At 33.4% G+C, this 24,225-nt stretch overlaps 1 protein-coding gene across 1 annotated transcript in view; it reads left to right on the top strand.

Moving 5' to 3' along the window:
* Positions 1-24,225, top strand: part of ASCC3 (activating signal cointegrator 1 complex subunit 3) — a 362,261-nt gene that overhangs the window by 239,341 nt on the left and 98,695 nt on the right. The window contains 10 exon segments of the mRNA XM_030317096.1: positions 1,046-1,219; positions 1,222-1,265; positions 2,735-2,820; positions 4,240-4,406; positions 4,515-4,660; positions 4,786-4,906; positions 7,316-7,458; positions 20,888-21,025; positions 21,103-21,223; positions 22,195-22,327. Of these exon segments, the coding sequence (XP_030172956.1) occupies positions 1,046-1,219; positions 1,222-1,265; positions 2,735-2,820; positions 4,240-4,406; positions 4,515-4,660; positions 4,786-4,906; positions 7,316-7,458; positions 20,888-21,025; positions 21,103-21,223; positions 22,195-22,327 (1,273 nt within the window).

Below are 24,225 nucleotides of genomic sequence, written 5' to 3'. Positions count from 1 at the left end.
TTTGGCTGAGTGTGTGTGTGTGTGTGTGTGTGTGTACGCGCGTGCTTGCATGTGGGTGTGTGCGTGGGTGCATGTGTGCATATGGTGCCTCACTGAGCCTAAATCAGCCAAGAAAATTCTTCAACTTTCATAGAAGTCAATCATTTTAATTTATATCAACGATATATATCGACAGTCGATATATACCAAAATGTTTATTTTTTAGTTCTATTAAGATATGTCTATGCCTTGATTAGCATTGCAAGGTAAGACTTCTTCCCTTCTTGATTTCAGTAGTACAGAAAATTTAGGAGATTATAATCTGCTATAGAAAACATGTGGTAGCTCTCAAGTACCTATGTAATAGAGTAGAGCTGTGGAGCTAAGATAATATTTTAAAAATAGCTTTTTTATTTTTAAGTGTAATTTTTGAGAAGAGAATTCTCCAGGCTTTCTGTTATGTGTTTTCTCAGTGCAGTTCTTTTGTACTCAGTCATTCTCTGATTTGAAAACTCCCCCCTGAGTTTCTTCCTTTAATTATTTTAGTTTAGTTTACATTGGCTAGAGCAATAGCTCACTCAACCATTCTGGTTTGGTCCATTTTTCTAACAGATCAAAGGAAATTTCTTATTGGTAACCATTCTAGCACTGAAGTTTGGCAAGTGGTTTTCCTTTTTCTACAGATAGGGGTAGATTTAGTTTTCTTCTATACCATGCATATTTGTCGTTCACGCTGTTATTCAAATTACTTTTCCTGATTGGGAGGAGCAATATTGGGTAGGTAGGTAGGTAGATGGATGGATAGATAGATAGATAGATAGATAGATATAGGTATGACATTATATTCGGTATATGGGGACTCCCCCAGAAAAGTGTCCAGTTCGTCAATATTATAGATGTAGTAACAGGGAAAAAAAGATATGTAACAGTATATAAAAATTTTGTTAAGTCTTTTTTTCCCCGTACGGAATTAAAGATTATTATAATTTATTCCTAAGAGACAATATTCAGTATTGTGCATTTTTTCCAGTTTTTTTAATGGCAGTACGTGTTTCATCTTTTCAGGAATTACTGGATCTTCAGCCTTTACCAATCACAGCTTTGGGATGTGAAGCATATGAAGCACTATACAACTTTAGCCACTTTAACCCTGTGCAGACACAAATATTTCATACCCTGTACCACACAGACTGTAATGTCCTCCTTGGAGCACCCACTGGATCAGGAAAGACCGTTGCTGCTGATTAGCCATTTTCAGAGTCTTCAACAAGTACCCTACTTCAAAGGTCTGTTTGAAAGAATCACATGCTTACATTAAATTAGAAAACGCAGTTCATAATCTGTAAACTAGCCAGTTCTAAATACACATCAGGACACAAGCACTCTCTCAGTGAATTTTCTGAGCAGGAGGTGGGGGTGCAGGGGACCAGATCAGTATTAGATAACTGGCCAGAAGAAAACTTATCTTAAACTTCGGAGTTCTCTAGTTAGATTTCTAATGCACATGTCAATTTCCACATGTCTTTTTCTCATTATAACAGATTACCTGATTCATAACCATATTATAAGATAAATAATGACTTTTACTCACACCTCTTTGCTATAAAAGAAATCCTAATTTGGGCACAAGGGTGGATCAGTCGGTTGAGCGGTCCGACTTTGGCTCAAGTCATGATCTCACAGTTTTTTGGGTTCAAGCCCTGCATCAGGCTCTGTGCTGACCGCTTGCTCAGAGCCTGGAGCCTGCTTCTGATTCTGTGTCTCCTTCTCTCTCTACCCCTCCCCCACTCACACTTTGTCTCACTCTTTCTCAAAAATAAATAAATGTAAAAAAAAAAATTTTTTTTTTTAAAAGAAATCCTAATCTTTAAACAAATACAGTTAATTATACACAGGAATACAGAGGCAGTTTTATTCCACATTTCTGCAAATGCCATATTATTAATGTAAAGTAATGTGGCAAGTCAAATAAGTCTTAAATTTATGCTTTCCTGAAATGTGAAGTACATACTCATAGTTTAGAGGTACATATTTTTCAGGAAAGCTAATTCATACATTGTGATTGGAATTATGTGGTGTTTTCATCATTTATTATTTTAGAAATGTTTTAACTCCTTTTTCAGTGATTTTCAATTAGCGACTACTCTTCTCTGCTTAGCTTGAAGTTTTCCTACTTCTCAGTCTATTTTGTGGTTTTTGATCCATTATGAGACCTGTTATACAATAGTAGAGCTCTCCTATAAATTTGAAACATTTTATAAGGAAATATTTTTTTTTCACTGGAACATTCTGTATATAGATTTGGATTATTAAAGACCAATTGTTGTTATTAAGAAAAGGTAGCATATATGACTAGCATTTTCCATAAAATCTCCATTAAAATTTAAACAACCAGATTATTTTTTAGAATTTCAAAGTAGTAACTTTTTTCATGGAGGAGTTAGAATATGATCATAATAACAGGAAAAACTTATTTTCATCAAAATATAAAATACTTAAAACACCTTCAGTGACTTTAAAAATATTTACTATTTTCTATGTCAGTATTTTATGATGTCTTATATTTCTGTCTTACTTTGGATGAGGGTAATTTGAGCAAGTTAGTAACTTTCCCCATTAATTTTAAATTTTCAGTAATATAAGATACATTTTTAAACCACACTGTCGTATGTGGATGAATTTTACGGGGTTTACCTTATTTGAAAATGATGTTACTATTTTCATGAGATCTTTTTACCCTCCCCTCTGCTTTCAGGCAGTGTATATTGCACCCTTAAAAGCTCTTGTACGTGAAAGAATGGATGATTGGAAAGTTAGAATAGAAGAAAAACTTGGTAAAAAGTAAGTTCTTGCTTTATCAGAAGATGTGTTTTAAGTAACCTAAAAGGATAAATAAATAAAAGATTTTCACAAAAGTGTTGAATGCTTTTACAGTGATTTTCATAGTCTTTTATTTAAGGGTATTGTAATTACTATTAAAATGTTATCACTATTCCCATTGTTTTAGTATTGAAAAATGAAAGTCCTTTAATTATTTAATATGATACTTAACAAAATAATTCTCTCAAAATTTTTAAATTCTAAAACTAAAGAAAAATAAGTTGTATCTCTTTATTTTCCTTTCATATCATTCGCAGTAAGTCCAGAAATCACACTGAGGGCATTTTGTTATAAATAATCTTACCAAAAAATAGAAATTCATTAAAGAACATGACTTTTTAAAGAATATTTTAGTATTGCACAAGTTTATTCATTGTGGTATTGTTTTTACTAGCAAGGTTGCAGGTAACCTGAGTGTCCATAGAACATGACTAAATAAATTATAGTACATTACACAATGCAAAATATTGTATCATTCTATTAAGAATGAACTTTTTATATACTGAAGGAGTGATCTCCAGAGATATTATAGAAAATGTTTTTAAGTAAAGTATCCTATCTTTTACTTTTTTAAAAATGGTAAAGAATATATGTGTTGCTTTAGAATAAGGACCAGGTGATTGGAGATAGACATACTACAGAGACTGCTCACCACACATTCTTTGAACCACGTGAATATATTACTACTCAAAATAATAAAATACAAAAATAAAAAATGAATAAAAATAAGCAAAGCTTTGGAACACTGTACTTGGGGGAACTAGTCTTACCCTTTTTTGTTTTTTTAGAATTAAGTTAGATATCAAAATTATTTAGTGATTACCTAAATTTAGAGTTGGCCTTCAGATTTCCCTCTTTCTCACTGTAAAACTGAGGTCTTCTTAGAATGAGGTAGCACATATTTGCCCCAGCATATCTTGTTTTATGTCCTAGTATGTTTGGATTTACCTATAGTATCTATAGAAATTTTTAGTCTAAAAAAAGAAATGAAGCTTACACGTAATTATGTTCTTAGTGAATTGCCTCTTTATGTCTTATAAATTAACACTTTCCCTCATTAGAAAGGTGTTTATTCCAACATATGGAGAAGGAAGTATGAGTTCAGCTCTATAAAAAACACATAGAGCAGAGACTTTGTAAACATAATCATAGCAAAGTTTGACACCTTTGCATATCTGCATGAAAGTTAGATTATCAGTGATTTCAATTGATATGTTCTGTTACAATTCTTAAGAAACATATTTTGGACTCAGAAAATTTCAGAAAATCAAGGGAGATAAAGTAGTATTAAGCATTATAAAATTTTATTCTGAAGGATAATTTTTTACCTTTCCAAGGGCATGTGTTTTCTGAGAAAAAGATCATTTTCTTCCTTTCCAGAGTTATTGAACTAACCGGGGATGTGACTCCTGATATGAAATCCATTGCTAAGGCTGACCTTATCGTCACTACACCAGAGAAGTGGGATGGAGTCAGTAGAAGCTGGCAAAATAGGAACTATGTGAAGCAAGTCACTATTCTCATCATAGATGAGATCCATCTGCTTGGTAGGTACCACTGTATCTGATGCCTGTTTACACATTTTGACTCTCATACTTGCAGCAGCCAGCGTCGGACTTGTTAAATGATTAGCATGTATTATTCCTATTTCCTAGGGGAGGAAAGAGGCCCTGTTCTAGAAGTCATTGTATCTCGAACAAATTTCATCTCATCACACACAGAAAAGCCTGTTAGAATAGTTGGACTATCTACTGCATTAGCTAATGCCAGAGACCTTGCTGATTGGCTCAACATTCATCAGGTATATGGAAGATTGATAAATAGGCATTTAATAGTGTGGCTTAGGTGGCCATATTAATGAGACACTGTTACATACACTTAAATAGGAGAACAGAAAATGATTTTCTTTTCTCGTTTTTACTCTAGATGGGCTTGTTCAATTTCCGACCATCAGTAAGTCCAGTTCCACTGGAAGTTTCACATTCAAGGCTTCCCAGGTCACCATACTGTCCTCGTATGGCTAGTATGAATAAGCCTACATTTCAAGGTAAGCTTCAGATCCTTGAAGTAATTTGTATGGTAGCATTAAATGCATTCAAGATAATTTGGGTTTCTTTGAAATGGCGGGTACTGTTCCAACTTCCACAAATGTGTAAAAACAATTTACCTCAGCTGTAAGGAAAGAAAATGTGTGTTGAATTAACTATTGAAAATTGGAGAGATTTTGTAGATGATACTGTGTTGGTAGTAGAAAAATGTATTCTTAAAAGTAAATCATTCTTAATCTATTAAGTTATTTTCTTATGGTAGTAGCTTGAACAAATGATAAATAGGAACTATAAGTGTTAAAAAAAAAATCACATAATCTTAATTTTTACAAATTTCAATACTTTTTTTTTTTTTTTTACAGCGTTCTGCTTCATTTTTTGGTTTTCCTTTTCTAACAGATTAGGCAAGCAGGAAAGATTTAAGAATAACACTCCTATTTTATTGAAACATGTTTTGTTTAGGCTGCATAAGGAATATTTATTATATCAATTAAAAATAAACCTCCAAATAAATTCTCTAGTGTGAACTGCTGTTGATTGTGAGGTGACAGTTGTGAGGTGACTTTTTCGCTGCTGTAATTAGCCTGATGACAGAAGCAAAGTATTGATTGTGAACTAGAGACCAATCTTGGCAGTTCAGATTATTTACACCTCCACAGAAGCATTGTACAAAATCACTATATGAACAATAATCTGCCGTGAGCTGTTTCAGCCACCCTGTGCTTGCAGCAGCAAAAATCCATTAAATGTGAGGTTTAAAAAAAGAGACATATTCATTCATGATTATGTGTACAAATGATACCAATATTGTACTAATATGTGTATTTAAACATTGTATTTCTAATATGATTATCAAAGCACTTACCATTTATATTCTGTAATATTCTGATAAACTGTGAGCGAGAAATAAGATAGTTTATTTTTCACGGTATGTATTGTTGTGATTGCTTGTGTTTATGTAAGGAATGGCCAATTGCATACCAATGGTTGAAAGGAAGCATTTGTGTTATATAATCAATAGTAAATAACTGAAATACTTACACTTCTCTAGATATGATATCAGTACAGAACTGTCCTTATAAACTGTTATTATACCTGTAGTGTATCACTGTATTTCTTTGAGTTTAGAAATAGGATTTTATAGCTTTATTTTCTTACTCTTCGAGTATAAATATAGTGAAGTTCATGTCAACATTTTCATTATAATCCTTGTTAAGAAACAAGCCTAGAGAAAGAAATTCTGCCAGCTCACATTTCAAACAAGAAATTACAGAGGTTGAATTTTTTATGTAAAACTGTTAAATATCTCTGTGTTAAGAGATCTTTGTACGCATAAGTGTTAATTTCATATGTGCCATCTTATCAATATTTCGGAGTCAATGTAAAGAAGCCCTGTTCCAGTTAGGTCAGATGAGTTTATGGACTCTTTAGGTAATTTTTTTTCTTTCAGTCAAATTACTCATGTTTCAAACTATCCATTGCATCTTCTGTGTGTCTACCTTCCATGTGAATCTCTGTCACTCAGACAGAGATTCAGAATATCATGTCAGCTCTCTTTCTACATTCTCTTATCTTTCCATTGAAACCTTACACATTTTAGAGAAAGTAAAACCTTAATTCGACATATCTCTGACTAGTTTATTGATATAAAATCTTTTTTTAATATTTTAATGCTTTTATTTATATTTGAGGGAGAGAGAGAGAGCGAGCGCATGAGTGGAGGAGGGGCAGAGAGACAGAGACAGAATCTGAAGCAGGCTCCAGGCTCTGAAACTGTCAGCACAGAGCATGATGTGGGGGCTGAACTCACGAGCAGTGAGATCATGACCTGAGCTGAAGTCGGATGCTTAACCCACTAAGCCACCCAGGTGCCCCAACAAACTCTCTCTTAGTTATTCCATTCACTAGTAATGACAAAAATTAAAGGAAATTTTGGAGCTTTTCTTAGAGAGTTTTATCACTAGGTAGGACCTAACTCTCTCCCCCAACCCTAGGACCAGTTAACTCTATAATATCGTTGCTTAGGTGAGCAGAAACACACTCAGAAAACTCCAACCTTAGATTAGTAGTCTATACAGCTTTTACTGAAGAGTCTCAGCTTTTGTGTTACCTTCCTCAGCAACTCAGAGTAGAACTGGGAGCTGACACAGTTCAGCTTCCCTGTCCAGGCAATATGCTCTCGTAGGTAGGTTCAGCTACCTTTCCTTTCCTGTTCATTTCTCCAATATGTTGTCAGATCCAAGTAGTACCACAGATAATGCTGAATTTCATGACTAAATTAAGAATTTATTTAAATCAATGATACTAGCTTTCATGTATCATTCATTTCATATCCTAGTGACATTCATATTTGGTTGTAAGTAGCTTGCTTACTCTCATTGTCCACATTTTCCACAACTTTTCAATAGCAATTAGAAGCCATTCTCCAGCCAAACCTGTTTTGATATTTGTCTCATCAAGACGTCAAACTCGTCTTACTGCTTTGGAATTGATAGCTTTTCTGGCTACTGAAGAAGATCCAAAGCAGTGGTTGAATATGGATGAAAGAGAGGTAAGCAATATATTTTATTTCTACTTCTTATACATGTCAAATTAGTTTGTATTATAATTAATGAAAATTACATATTTAATGATGTGTAGTTTTACTCTATACTAAAAGTTTAGTATAACATTACAGAAATTTGGGGAAAAATATAGGAAATGCATAATACTGCCACCTTAACACCTTTAATATTTTTATGTATTTTCTTCCAATATTTTCCTGCTAAATAAGTATTTTTATTCCATATTTACTTCCATATGTTTTCCCTTCAACATCATCAGCTATGTATATTATAATATGCATATTTGTCTTTCTATTGGAGTGTTCACTGCCCTCATGCAACTTATAATCAATTTTGCAAAATTAACTTCCTATAAAATGTGTAATATGACCATTTTCAAAAATTTAGAAAACACTAAATGTATAATAATTAAAAACCTGTTGTTATCCTGTAGCCAAGTAGTGAAATTTGAAGCAATTAAAATTTTTTATGTCTATACAATTCTATTATGTGGCCATTCCATTGTATTTTTCCTCTATCATTAGATAATCATGCACCTTTATTATTATAGGTTGGTTTTTATTTAGACTTGTTTCCTCAGTGTAGAGTTCTAACTTAAAATGCAATGGGTCAAATAATGTGTATATTTTTGTAGCTTTTCATATACACTGCTAATTATTTTCCAAAACGCACATCCCAGTTAATGTCCCCACCATTGGTATGTGTATCGTCAGTAGTGTATGAGAGTAATAGTTTTACTACCTCATTACTCATATGTGGTAATTTGTTGATATATTATAGATAAAACATTCATTATTATTTTAATGTACACCTTGATTTTTGTCTGATTGACTTTCTTTTCTCTGATTTGTTTGCTATTGGTTGTCTCTTTCTTTTTTGTGTCTTCATTCCTTTGAGGTTTTATCTTTGCAGTACAGCATTTTCTAAAGATTTGTATGAGAGCCTTACCAAATTAAAACATGCACTCCTGAAACTTAGTATGATACCACTTTTTTCCGTATATATTTATGACTACATACATAGACACACATATTAATCTTTCATCTGCTTTTATTAGTTAATTTCGCTGATTCCTTGGATGTCTTTTTGTCTTAGTAGCTTTTTACAAGTAGTTTTTGCATTTTATGTGGTACAATCAGTTAATATGGTTCTTTGTGTTTCCTTCCACTACATCTAAATGTAGATATTCCTGTTTCTCTCCATGGATTTATATATAGTGATTTTCCTTTTTTGTGCTTTCCTAGTTTTTAAAAAATATTTTTTCTAGTTGGAATTATGAAAAACAGATAAAATCAGTAATAAAATTGTTGCATTTTCTGCCTCTTCCCACCATATCACCCCTTTCTGATCTCATGCAGCCTGAAGAACAATCAAAACAGTGTTTCTAACCCACCAGTGTCCAGTCTCAGCAGCTGGCATATGTTCCCCTTCTACTTCTCATGACTCATCTAGGATTAGTGGACCTGGTAGATGATACTGTATATATATATTATAGTCATGTATTAACTAATAATTTGAAATGCCTGCAGGTGACCTTATTCACTGATAAGTAGCAGACCCCAGTATTAGCTTCATGTAAAAGGTATCACATGAATCCTTTAAGTAGAGTAACAGCTACCCTTTTATCTCTCAAGTTTCATCATTACTTCCTTAACGTTAGTTCCTTAATGTTACTTGTGTGTATATATGAAATGTTAAGATACATAACTTAAGATAAAAATAATTTTGTCAAAAGATTTCCTGTCCTGTGTTATTCACTTAGTATGTCCAAATAGTCACCTTGTTGTGTCCAAATGGTATCTTGAACTTAGGATGCAAATGGTGAAAAGTAGATGTAGGGAATATTGATGGTTCATATGCAGCATCTGTCTGGGCTCAATCTTTTTTCTCTTGGGTCTTAAAGTGTTCCAAATGGAGACTTTTCTTTGAAGTCAAGGTACAAAGTACATACCTATTGAACACATTTTGGGACGTTTGCTCAAAGTGTATTTGTGTGTGTGTGTGTTGTACGTGTGCATGTGTTGTAAAAGGCTGTGTGTTTAGAACGTATGTGACTCATACTAACCTCAAATGTGAACCTCATGTGCTCTTCCAAACTAGAGTGCACTTACTATTTGTTTTTTATTTTAACGTGTGAGACCTAAGCAACTGGATAGCTCAGCCATTGTGTAGAATTACTTCTCTGTTTTGTTTTTTTTTTTTTTAACAGCACAAAAATTTATCACCAAGGTTAATTAGAAACCATAGAACTTGTTTGCATGGTTTCTGCTATTTTGTAGATTTTCACTGCTAAAATAAGACAGCTAGAAATTATACCATTCTTTGGCATTGTATCTCACCAAGCACACTACAATAATAGGACCGTCCAGGCTTTGTTTTAGTCTTTCTTCTAAAAGCCATCACCTTTAAAATCAAGATTTCAAAGAGTTTGCAACTGATTGATATGCAGATTCAATTTGATTATACCAAAAACCTATAACATAGGTGTTTCGGTTGTTGAATTCCTAATTACCTTAAAATAGGAGGACTTTTTAACACCGTAATCTTTATGAGAGTTACTTGCCATAATATCCTGGACTAGAAGCTTAGTGACAATTCCTGTTGCTGCTTATTGTACAGTTTCAGATTGGTGTTCTGTGGCAGGACCAGGTAGGTTAGGTCAGCAAAGTCAAAAAAAAAAAAAAAAATCCATCTATCTTCTTCACCCAATAAATTATCAAAGTAAAGTATTGGGAAGCAGAAATACTCCTTCAAGTGTGTCATTGATGTAAAATACTGCAGCATAAGGAAACCCCCAAAGTAATGCCCTTTCAAAGTTCTCATCAGGAAGATTTTTCTGCGGTGATTTCAGAAGTGTGTGGGTATATGCTACCATGTCCCTTGGATTCTCAGTTTGATGACCACCACTTCCACCATTAATCTCAAATGATTGTTGGGCTTACATCATTCTCTCAACTTTCAAGTCCAAGACAGAAACATTGGAATACCCGAGCTTCGGCCTCAAGCATACAGCAGGAATGAGAATATCTTCCCTTCTTTGGCCTTTATGAAGGGGGGAGATATTCAAATGCTGGCTGGCTGTCGGTAGTCTTTTATAGTCCTTTACCTGCCCAAACTCATCAAACACCATTCTCTTCATACCTACACTTTAAAAAAAAATAAAAAATTTTCCTTCTAACAGCTAACCCAATTCTCCCTCATATAACCAAAATCCACTCATCTTTCCCCAAGGCAGACAACTGAAAATTTCCTCATGACTCTATCTGTCCTAGATTTCTTGGTTATATCCAGTCACTCTCTGGTTCTTTTACAATCTCATCTCAATATTCTCTAGCCAGCGGACTAAATTATAAAGTTACCTACAACCCATACATGCCATATTCAAAAGTGGAGGGTAGAGAGGAAAGAGAAATGAAATTTGTTAAAATAATGTAAAATATGTTAATTAAAATATATGAGATAGCAAAGGTAGAGGCCACAGCATTTATTCCTGCAACACAGGACCAAACATATTTGATTGGGGAGCCAAACAGACATTTGTGATTTATTTTCTCTACCATCCATCACCTATATACTTCTTCAACCAGCCCCTGAGCTAATTAAGCTTTTTTTTGTCCAGTGGAGTAACCAAAACCCACCTTCCTGAAACACTGGAAATTGGAGTTTTATATATGCTTACTATATAAGGCTTTAAAAGTTTTTGATTAATTTTTCAAGTGGATCGTGTAATGTGAGAAGATTTCTCTAGGGTCCATCCAAATTTTTCCCTCTCCTTATTGCTTAGCAGCAGCCCAATTTCTTTATCAGGATTGGTCACCTAAACTACACTATGACCACATTTTGATTGTTCACCCCATAGAATGAGAGATGTGGCTATTTTAGCTTCTAAGTAAATTGTTACATCCCTTGGATATTAAGCCTCCAAACTAGCCGAGCTAGAATTATAGGGAAGGGAAACAAAAATTCTCCAAGTGGTTTATTAGCTGTTGACTGCAAAAGACATTTGTACATTGACTGCTTGGTTCCTGGAACTATATATTCTGGCAATGAGAGAAATAGTATTTAATGATTACTAGTTCAGAGCATACACCTCATTTTATAAGATAGCACCCCAACCTTGACAAAGCAGTGTCTCTCAGCTGCCATTCTGGGTCATTAATCTATAAAGCCATCTCTTTCTGGGTGATGAGGGATGCAGTAAGACCAGTGAATCCCATGGCATCCACTGTATTAATCTTTGTCTATAAAGTGAGTTCCTTTGTCAGAAACATTATCATATGAGATACTAGATGATGTGTAAAGTGTTCAGTAATCCTACTGTTGAGGCTATTGGCAGCACTCGGTAGGCTTGAACAGAATCCATTCTAGACATCATCCCAAATAGGTGCCCCTCTGTGACATAGTTCAATATAATCTCCTTACTGCCAGATAGCTATTTGGTCCCCTGGTCAGGGTACTTTATAATGGGCCTACGGATGTTTGCATTGGTGGCATAATGGCACAGAGCAGTGGCAGTAGCTGGGTCCACCTGTGGAGATGGAAGTCCATGTTTAGCCCATGTGTAGTTTTCATCTCTTCCACCATGGCGCCACTTAGTACATGAACCCGTTGCACACAACACTGGGATCTGTGCACAAAACATCTGATATTCTTAGAAGTGGTCATTTTGCCCATTTGACTATTAATAGCATTATCTACACTTCTGTTAACTTTTTGGTAAACATCTTCATGGGATATAGGCAGTCTGTTCTGGGACCATTCTAAAATTTCTTCCATGTAAAACTTGTGCCTTTCTTGCCACCTGTCCTCCAATAGCGCTCTTGCCATGCTTCTGACCCTTTGACTAAGACTAATCCAGTAGCTACAGATCAAAGCATGGATCATAATTCACATCATCTCTTCTTTGCAGTAAATTGACAGAAAAAATACTTGACACTTAGCTGTTTTTAGGGTCATCCCCAAAAGGAGCTATATAACACCATATCACAGTACTTCAGATGGTGGTGCTATCTTATGCAAAGTCTTTTGTCATTTGTATATATATGTATTTTTTCCCCTCAGTCAGCTTGACATGAGAAATACTCCAGGGAGCTTTGGTGGGTTGAAGTTAGGGATAGCACAGAAGGAAGAGGCATACACATGGAATGTTCATGAACTACCTTTCATGATATTCTTCCATCTGATCCTTTTATTTCTACCAATGATGGACTGCTACCAGGCACACCAACATGTATAGCTAGAGAGATCAGATGGCATTAGTTCATGATCAGTAACTTCAGTTTCAAGATTACCTAGTATCACATAGTTAAGCATTTTTTCTCTCCCACATCAAAAATACCCATAAGAGTATTCCTCTAACTTAAATCAGTAGGCAGCTCTTACCAGAATTTGTAAAGTGTTCATTTATGTAACATATTTATTGAATATCCACAACTTACCAAGCACTAGGTTAGCCAACTGATCCCAATTCTCGAGGAGCTCAACTAGATAGAAATTTTTAAATATATATATGATAAACCAAATAATGTTATAAAAATTGCTATAAAATGAGAAATGAAATATGATAAGGGGAGGTGGGGCTTCTTTAAAAAGAATGGTCAGAGAAGACTTCTTTAAGGAGATAACATTTAAGCTGAGACCCAAAGCATAAGAACAAGTTAGCTACACTAAGAGAGAAGATAATAGCATTTCAGGTAAAGGGAACAGGATGTTAAAGGAAGTGAGATCAGCTCAGCTGGAACAGAATAAAGCTAGGAGGAGAATAGTATAAGTTAAGTTTCAGAGATAGGCAAAAGCCAGCTCATGTAAGACCTTAGACCCATGCGTACAGAGTTTGGATTTAGATTTTAAACAGTATGGGAAAGTAGTCATTTATTCATTGATTAAAGAAATGTCTCTTGACCTCCCTCTGTGTATTGGGTAAATTTTCTACCCTTATGGAATTAACATTCTTGTGGAGATGATAGATAATAAGCAAATATGTCAAAACGTGATAATTCCTATGGAAAAATAAATAAGCAGGGTCTAAAGGGAATAGGGAGTGCTAAGGGTGGTAGTAGAATGTTTTACATTGATATAAGTAAAGAACACCTCTGTGGTCAGGGTATTTTTGAATAGAAAACTAAAAGAAGCAAGGAAATAAACCAAGCAGATATCTAAGGGAGGGGTGTTCAAGGCATTAAAATATTTTAAGCTAGGAAGATAACATACTCCAATTTCATTTTAAGATCACTTTTGCTGCTTAGTGGAAAATGGATTGAAGTGGAAGTTAAGCATGGAATTAACGATGGTGGTGACCTAGTTCAGTAGGACTTGCTGATAGTGAAAAATGGAGGTTGAGAAAATGAAAAGAATCAAGAATGGCTCCCCAGTTAGTAACTCTAAACAAAAAAGTTAATATTTTGGATGTTAATTTGTATTTCTAAAATTTTCAAGGCAATTAGATATAGGAAGTCTGTATAACCCACAGAGGATGTGAAATGAACATGTGAATTGGGAACGTTAGCATAGAAGCAGCCTTTACACCCAGGTAAGCACATGAGATCCTGATATAGAGTGTGCAGGACCAGAGGGCAGGCTTGGAGTGACTCACAGTAGAGCTTGGGTAGAAAATGAAAAGCTGGCAAAGGGCACTGAGAAGGTGATGCCAGTAAGGAAAGTCCCATAGCACTGTGTGTGGTTGAGAGGGTTTTGTGAAGGAAGGAGGACTTAACTACTTTAAATGTTAATGGGAGTTGAGTGAGATAAGAGCAGAGAAAGACCTATGGGATTTGGCACTCAGACATCCTGGATGAAAGTGGCAAGCAGCAACTCTGACAACTGAAAATCATCATGAATTCAGATTTGGTGGAGTTTCTACTAATGGCATTTTATTTTAGTTCTTCAGATTCATTTGGCTTTTCATTCAACATAGATACTGACTTCTTCCTATAGGTAAGAAGTTAGTACCAGGCTTTGAAGATGGACTTTGAGATTGTTAAAAATCAGAGATTAAGTTGAGTTTAATATAAGAGTGACCACATTTTCAACTGGAAAATCTGTTTTATTATCAAACCAAAATAGATTGAGTTTGTGATACAAAAGTCCCACCCCAAGTGCTTTCTATTTTGATCAGGCTTCAGGCCTCTTAGTGACTGACCAGTAGAGAAATTACTAGGCTAAGAATATTACGTATCAAGACAGACATTATCCACAGATTTGTTGAGCATTGGACATCTTAATTTAGTTGGTCCTCATGGAATAGTTGTGTAACTAAGAGCAGCTACAAGATATGAGGCTGTTTATATTTTGCCATAGTTGATATCATGCATGTCTTATTGAAGAAAGAGGCAAAGATCTTACGCTTAGTAATAGTTGATATGCTTATAGTGTACTTTATAGTTCATTAGAAGCTTATATTACATAGTTTAACCATGAATTCTGGAAGGGTTGTTCTTGTTATCCCAGTTTTATAGATGTAAAAACTGAAACTTGGAAGAATTAAGTAATTTGCCTGATAGCATAAAATAAATGAGACTCAAACTCAAAATCAGGACAGCTAACTCAGAGCCCTGTTTTTTTCACTCTGCCATACAGTAACTGAAATCCTTGACAATGTACTGACTAGAGAAGATGGAAAAGTCACAGTGTCCATATGTGATTTGAGGGGATGGAAACAAACAGTAAAGTCAGTAGCTACAATATCAAACACAGGCAACCAACAAGAGCTGTGCTATTCTCAATCATGAGTGCTGGTATTTTAGTTTATAAAGGAAGATACTTTTCAATATTCTTAATTTTTAGGCACAGAAGTAGAAATACTCAAATACTAAAGAAGAAGAAATACTTTGCTAATTGGGGCTCTTGTAAGTATCAGTTGGTTAAGCATCCAACTCTAGATTTGGCTCAGGTCATGATCTCACAGTTCTGCATCAGGCTCCATACTGACAGCATGGAGCATACTTGGGATTCTCTCTCTGTCTTGCCCTCTCTCTGCCCCACCCCACCTCATGCTCTTTCTCTCTCAAAATAAATAAATAAACTTTTTAAAAAATAGGTTTGCTAATCATCTGCATAGTTCCCCAGTTGTGTGAGTCTAGTATATGATTCATTATTTCAAATCTTACCTGTTTTTTGCCCGCAGTCTAAAATGGTGAGGGCCAGCCGTAAGCCAAATGAATGATTTCATTATTTTAAGTAGTTATTTTAAGTAAATCACATTCATGTGGTAATTAGAATGTGACATTGTGGTTGAGAGCATGGACTGGAGCCAGGCCTCCTAGGTTTAATACTGACTGCCTATTACAAGCCATATGACCTTGGTGGGTATTCAACCTCTGAGCCTTACCCCTTCATCTATAAAAGGATAATAATAATCCTATCCTTACAAGATTGTTGTTAAGGATTAAATGCATTACTTTATTTGATGTACTTAGAACAGGCCTGGAACAGAGGTAAATGTTCAATAAGTGTTAACTGTTATTGCTGTTATAGTACAGCAGCATTGAATACCTTACGTATAGACAGGTTCTTTTTGCTAAAATCTTTATGGTAAAATTTGCTATTATTTTTATAATATCTTGCTTATGTTCCTTCATAAATTTAATTCATATTAATATAGCATTTGTTCATTTAAAATTATACTGCCTTAGCAAATTAATTTTGTAAGGTCCCTTTCATCAGCTTTATCTGCATTTTAAAAGCTTTTCTCATGTGGAATTTAAGAACCAAAACAGATAAACATAGGGAAAGGGAAGCAAAAATAAGATAAAAACAGGGAGGGAGACAGACCATAAAGAGAGTCTTAAATACAGAGAACAAACTGAGGGTTGCTGGTGGGGTATTGGATGGGGGGATGGGCTAAATGGGTGGCAAGCATTAAGGAGGGTACATACATACATAACAGACATAAATAAAAGCTTTTCAATGTATGGAAATGCTCTCCAAACATGTGTCAGAATCTGAACTCTCCAAAAATGGAAGTAAGCATAAAATGTATATTCCAGAATAAATATGAAGTGCTGACACTTGGATTTCTTACCAATAGCATAGTGAATTAAGTTAAAAACATCAATAAGCAAAAAATCTTTAATATTTCACCTTATGACCCAGTTTTGATATTGCTATTGTTAAGAATTAGGGCAAGCTAAGAAGCAAACATTGAAAAATGGCATGGTGTTTATTTAGCAGACATAGCAAAGCTTTACATGTTATTCTTTAGATTTCATTTATATATTTAATTCACAAGTAATCATGTGTTTAATCACATATATAAATATATTTACATATTAACAGTATGGTGAATCATTTTGAGGTGTCGTTTTGGGCTTTAGAGAGGATAGCAAGGAATATGAGGAGAGTATTGGCAAAGACTGGAAATTTACTATCTTTAATTAATATTGTTTTTAAATTTCTTTTCCCTTAATATATTGGCAGAATGTTCTAAAGTGTTTCTTTCATTTTAATTTTTTCACCTTCAGTCTGTGGGATTTATCATACAGAAATGTATTTTAAGAAATTAACACTTGGTAATTATAAGGAAATGTTTTAACTTTAACATCTGTACCAGATGTGATATATTTAATTATCTTTATTCTTTTTTAAAAAAAAAAGTCTTCGTAACTTTCATTATTCTTCTTTATGCTGCATCTTTTATTGAGCATTTTAGACAATTGATAAGCATTATTCAGTGGCATATGGTCTGAGTCTGACGTGCTTTGAAAAGAGTACAGAGTTTTCTGATAATGAGGATTCTGTGAAAATGGGAAAACCAGCACAACAGATATGCTTTGAGAAAGTATGGGTTTTTAGCATCTTGAAACAATATATCACACTCAAAGGGACAGAATTGGGCTGTACAATCTGTTAGCTCATTCTTGTCCAATCTGGTCTCCTCCTTTCTTTTGGAGCCAGGATTGTCATCAACTCACTGAATTATATTCTGACTGGAATGTATTTCAGGAACGGAGTAATGTATCTACTTAAATGGAATCCTATATTTCTACAAAAGCTTTTTGAGTATAATAAATTTAAAATATAAAAAAAAATTCTATTAAGTTAAAGTAATTGGTTCAACAGTTTACATATGTGCCTCCTCCCCCCATCACCCTACAAAAAAAGACCACTACTTAGAGGATATAGATCAATCCATTTTTCTTTTATTTATATTATTGAATTGTTTTTTTTGGTTTAACTGTCAGGTAGTCAGATATATTTCAAAGACTGTTGGAAAGATGCCTATACATTACAACAAATGCTGGTTGAATAGAAATGAACTGTGGAATTAAAACTTCCCCTATCAGTGTTTTATTATCATGATTATTTTTAAAGTTCTATAGCAGCCTTTCTTAATTAAACCTTAATGGCTTAAGACATCCATTGCTTGTAATAAGTGAACTTTTCTCCTAACCATCTAGAATGATACTATCTATCTTTGGAAAAATTAAAAAGATGGCAACTCAAATATTTTTTGTGGGGTTTAATTCTCCCATGGAATCAGTGTTGAGAGAGTCTACTCTGTAGTATTCAAGATCACTGGGTCTTTAACTTGAAATACACAGGATTGTGTAAATGAATTGAGTGTTACATTAGAGCTATTATTACTTTATGTAAAGGATTAAATGTGATAATCTTTGTAAAGTGTCAAGCACATTGCCTGACACATAAGTACTTAACAAATAATATGTATTACCATGTTTTAAGCTTTCATTATCCTAAGTTTCTCAAAAATTTTGTTTGTATTATAATGTGAGCAAAATGAAACATTTCAATGGTATAATTTAATCAACAATTTGTATTTTCAAATTTAAACAGGCTGTCCTGGGTAGTATCTTACGCATAATGATTAAGTAACGTTACTATAAATTTTCCTTTTTTTATGATGTTCAAATAATTCAGAATTCATCCACAGTAACTATGTAATAAATGAAGTTGTTTTTTGTAATTTTCCTCATGAGGATTTTAGGTCTTTGCCAGTTCAGATAGGCAAATAGTTCTTTTTAATGCATTGATTTATGTGAAAGTGGGGGCAGGGGGAATGAGAACCTTCCCTGATGTGAAAGGACAGGATATTAATGCCTCACCAAACCTCCTGCCATAGGATTCTTTAGCTTTCCTGAGGTACATGGTATATTTTGGGGGGTATGATTGGCATTGCCATGAAACACTATTAATTATACGAGTTATAAAATTATACTGTTACTAAGTTATGAAATTGAAAAAATAATCCCTGAAATTAATTGTCAGAGCAAGAATATCAGTGAATTAATTCTTGATAATGTAAATTGAAGATATTTATGCAGTGAACTATTGAGCAAAAAAAAATGGATAATAGGCTGTCACTTGAGAACGGCTAACATATAATTTATGAGACAAGACAAGCACCTTTCTTTATAGCATGCATTTGTAGTCATCTTCCTTATCCTTTGCTAATTTGAAAGGGAAAGTGGATGTTAATGTTAACATTAATTAATGTTAATACATTTCCATATTCTTGCTTAACAGTTTAGGAAGTAAATATTCAAGAATATCAGGTGACCATACTGTGTTTATGAAACAGAATGAACTCTTTATATATTGCATTCAGTTCAGGAAAGTTGATAAATAACATGATATGTATGTCATTAAACTGTTACTTTGTGTCTATGCAGTGCTTTTTATACATTAAGATCTATTATAAAGACAAACTTCATCTTCCTGTTTTTTGAATTATTAGTGTAAAACAATTTATTCCCACATAAAAAAAGCTTGGAAAATTTTTTCTGACCATTGAAAATAAGATGAGCAAGAATGAAGGATGTTGACGTGCTTCATGTATGAATGTCTCCACTAAACTGTAGCAACCAGCTGAAGCTTCTCTAGATAGAGATTTTGTGAGCTGCTTATTAGTTTATTCACATCCAGGAGAGTGAATGTGTTGCATGTATACTTGTGTATGTTAGAAGTGATTAATAGTAGAAGGGAAAAAAAAAAAGAAATGAGGTCTGAAGACAGTGTTGGTTATTTGTACTATCTCAGTCTTCAGGCATATAAAAATCATACATATACCCATTTCCAAGTTTATCCTCCACTGTTGTTCACTGTGAAAATGTGGTAGTGAAGCTACAGATACAACTAAAATATGTCATTCTTTTAATTGCTCATACATTCTCAAACCACTTGATCTCTACATTACTCCCCTCATGGAGTTGTCCCAAAAGAAGTTCACCACACTGCATATTGTGTCATCCTCTGCTTTAAGGACCAGTGTAAAGGTCTATCATTAGGTAAAAAGAGATTGAGTTTTCTGTTTAGTTCCTTTCAGAGAATAAGTTTCATAAGAAGATAAGATTTGCTTCTGTTGCCATAAAATCCGTGTTGCGTTAAGTATTTTCCATGTGGAATGGAAAGTGATAGAATATTCAGAAATTATATAATATATAAGTTTCAGAAACTCTTTAGACATATGAAAACTTAGCTAAACCGTGGCTGGAAATGAAATAACTTTACTTCATAAATAGCTTAATAATAGCTCTAATACATAAAGAGCCATTACAAACCACTAAGAAAAAAAGCTGTCATATCCACTTAAAAAATGAAAAGATAGTTTACCAAAAAATGCTAGTAAATATAAAAAGTATTTAACTGTTCTGTTGATTAAAGAAATGAGAAGTAGACAAAAATATACCAGTTTGAGTTTTTTTTTTTAATTTTTTTAAATGTTTGTTTATTTTTGAGAGAGTGAGAGAGAGCGTGAACAGGGGAGGAGCAGAGAGAGAGAGGGAGACACAGAATCTGAAGCAGCTTCAGGCTCTGAGCTGTCAGCACCGAGCCCGACATGGGGCTTGAACTCGCAAACTGTGAGATCATGACCTCAGCCAAAGTCTGACACCCAACCAACTGAGCTACCCAGGTGCCCCACCAGTTTGATTTTTTAAATAAGGAAGCTGAGGCTCAGAAAGGTTATATGACTTGCCCTGGGTCATTAAGTTCAGTGAGAAAGGCTAAATTTGAATGATTCCTGTCTGTTTGATGAGACTATGACTGATTTTTCTCCATTAATTTTTTTGTCCATATTTTCTAAATTTTTAGTACTAAGCCAAAAAGATGGAAGGTTTTTCTCTTATAAGAGATGAACAAGACCCTGAAATATTCTAGTTAACATTACATCCTTTTTAATAGTTGTTACTCATTAAGGGGATATTGCATTTATCCACAGATTTTGTTTTCCTTGATACATGAGGAGAAGATGGATAACATTTAAATTTTAACTCATTTAGGATATACATTCTCAATAACTAGATTTTCTTTTTAATTAACTTCACTTGTAACTGTAGATGAGGCCTATATTTTTGTTTATATAGTATAAGAATCAAAACACAAAATTAGTCAAATATAATCTTAGTATGGAAATTGTAAAGCTAATGAACCTATACCTCGTAATTGTGCTCTTATTTGCAGATGGAGAACATCATTGGAACGCTAAGAGATTCCAACCTGAAGCTGACACTTGCTTTCGGGATAGGAATGCATCATGCTGGGTTACATGAGAGGGACCGAAAAACAGTAGAGGAGCTATTTGTAAACTGTAAAGTTCAGGTATTTTATTTTTCATAAACAGACATTTAAATATAACTTACACATTATGTTTTAGTTAAATATATTTTATTTTCTAGGTTCTTATTGCTACAAGTACATTAGCCTGGGGTGTAAACTTTCCAGCTCACTTAGTAATTATTAAGGGAACAGAATATTATGATGGAAAAACAAGGCGCTATGTGGATTTTCCCATTACAGGTAATTTTTTTTTTAATTTACAGATACATTAAGCTTCTATTTTAACCTTAATAATCTGAATTTGCATGAATTGAATTGTAGAGAATTGACCACATTTGAACATATGTTGAGTAAGATTGTAAAGTTTTATTTCCAGTGAGATGCAAATGCTATTCAAAGTATTGAGCTGTTTCATTTACTTACCTAAAGTGTTAATAAGCATCAAAAACATAACTAATGGTTTCAAATTCACAAATAGATAACAATTACTGATTAGTAGCTATTATGACTTAATAAATTACAGTTAAACATTATACTGTTTAATTTTAAATCTGTTTCACTAGAAATACTTCTATGGGGCTTCTAGAATCAAAAGGCTTGTTGCTATGATTTCTGCATGCTGCGATTTGTGATTCGTGCATATTTTAAAACTTGATAAAAGCATTGTCACTGAATTCTGAAGAGCGAAATATCTGTGCGTATTTCCACTCAATGATTACATGTAAAAACTGTATTATTTCTAAATCATTTCTTACCTCAGAGATTCCTGCACTATAAAAAAAAAAGAACATTTGTACCGTAAGTGGGAAGAGGGTGAGGCCTAAATGGACCCAGGGGGTCCATTCATGGGGGAAAATAATCAAATAAATCTGCTGAAGAGATTTACCCATATATGTTTTGCTTTTTCTTGTTTAATTAAAATAGTAATAATTCTTAAACAGCATTTTAAAGTATTTAGCTGAAGGAAACTTTTATCTTTCTTACTTATAAAATTGTAAGAGAGACCCTTTTTGGTGATCCAATTTTCTGTCTTAATGCATTAATTATTTTATTATTATAGAACTCAACAGGCTTCAGAGATAATATGCACACTCTCAAAATATTCTGTATCCTTTGTTATTTTGTCGTGTTGTCGAAACATGCTATAATCACTAAATGTACCTTGTGCTAGCTGCCACATTATTGAATACCTCTTGTTCTCTTCTTTATAGATGTACTCCAGATGATGGGGCGTGCTGGAAGGCCTCAGTTTGATGACCAAGGCAAAGCTGTAATTCTGGTTCATGACATAAAGAAAGACTTTTACAAAAAATTTCTTTATGAACCTTTCCCAGTAGAGTCAAGGTAAATTTTGTTGTAAATTAATTTAAATGGATTCATGTCATAGCAGTTAATATTTGTGTCATGATATTTATAAAAATCAGCAAAAATTCTAGTTCAATAGAATTATTTGAAATGAAACTGAATACAATTATCACTATAAGATAGAATTCAATTACAATTTCATTTTTAAAAAAAACTTTTAAAAGAATCAGTGTTAGTACTGCTTCAATGAATCACATTGATTCTAGAGCCGGACAACCTGGGTTCATATCTGAGCTCCACTACTTACCTCCTTGATCTAGCAAGTCATTTGGTTCCTTAGTGCCTTGATGCACCTATCTGTAAAATGGAGATGCTAGCAACACTGGCTATCTCAGAGGTTAGTTGTAATGATCGAATGTTAGTGCTTGTAGCAGGGTCTATCACATAGTAAGCATTTAATAATAAAGTTCTCGTTTGATGTGTGTTTTTCTTCTCTAGGTGATAAAGAAATATCCAAAATAGAGGGACTTGTAATGAATAATTTGGACTATTAGCTTATTTCAGAATTATCACATAATTCTTTGTAGCACAGTAACTACCCCTTTGATAAAGGCTTCTCTCATTTTCTCAGCTGAAAATAGCCTTACTCCCTCAGGTTTATGTATTTTTTACTTGCAACATTTATTACTAGTTCTCTTTTATCAGTCTTTTTAAATATACTGTATTCTAACTGCAAAGGACAACACATGTTTCTCATTGATAGTGTAAAGAGTTACTGGAATTTTTATTCTAAGTGCTAATGTTCATTTTTTTTATTTAGAAAATATAAAAACGTGGATACAGTTAACATTGTGATAAGAGAAAATTTATGGCTCTGTATGTAATATATATTATATAAAAATATATATAATAAGATATATATTTTTTAAAAGAAAGCATGAATAATGATCAAAATATCCATCCAAAAATTCGGGAAAAAATTAACAAATTAAACTCAAAGAAAGAAGATAAGAGCAAGAATCAAAGAACTGAAACCAAATATACATTAGAAAAAAATCAACAAAGCCAAAAGTTGTTTCTTTGAAAAGAAGAATGCAATTGATAAACCTTTAACTCTGATCAAAAAGAGAGAGAGAGAGAGAGAGAGAGAAAGAATGAACAAAATAATATTAGTAATGAAAAGATATTACAGGCATTTAAAAATATTATGAAACATTATGCAAATAAAAATTTAGATAAAATGATACAATTCATTTAAAAACTTATGAAACTGACACAAAAAGAAATAGAAAATCTAGTCTCTTATTCTATCAAAGTGATTGAATCTGAAATTTAAAATCTTTCCACAAAGAAACCTTCTGACTCAGATGCTTTACTAGTGAATTCTTCATAACATTAAGGACAAAATAACATCAATCTTACATGAACTCTTCCTAATACTAGAAAAGATAAGACTACTTGCCAACTTATTTTGTAAGATCAGAATAACCTTGATACCAAAACCTGATAAGAAATTTACCAAAAAAGAATGTTAACAAACCTGTGCCTCTCATAAATATAGATGTCTAAACAACATCAGTAAATTTAATTTTGTGTAAATTATTTTATAAATGTGAAGTTGACTTATTATTTGAAAATAAATTACTATTATTTACCACATCAGCAGGAAAAAAATGAGAAAAATCATATGATTATTTCATAGATGTAAAAAAAAAAAGCATTTGAAAAAATTCCACCCCCATTCATAATAAAATCTCTTAGCAAACAGTAATATAAAGAAATGTCCTTAATCTGATAAAGAGTCAATTTACTGCAAGCATCATAGTCAATAATGAAATATTGAAAGCTTTCCCTTTGAGATAGGGAATGATACAAGAGTATTTTTCTCACCACGTCCAGTAAGCATTGTGTTTGAAGCCCAAGCCACTGCAATAAGG

The sequence above is a fragment of the Lynx canadensis genome, chromosome B2, assembly GCF_007474595.2.
Source record: "Lynx canadensis isolate LIC74 chromosome B2, mLynCan4.pri.v2, whole genome shotgun sequence".
NCBI classification, from domain to species: Eukaryota; Metazoa; Chordata; class Mammalia; order Carnivora; family Felidae; genus Lynx; species Lynx canadensis.
This window is presented reverse-complemented; position numbering and strand designations above follow the sequence as displayed.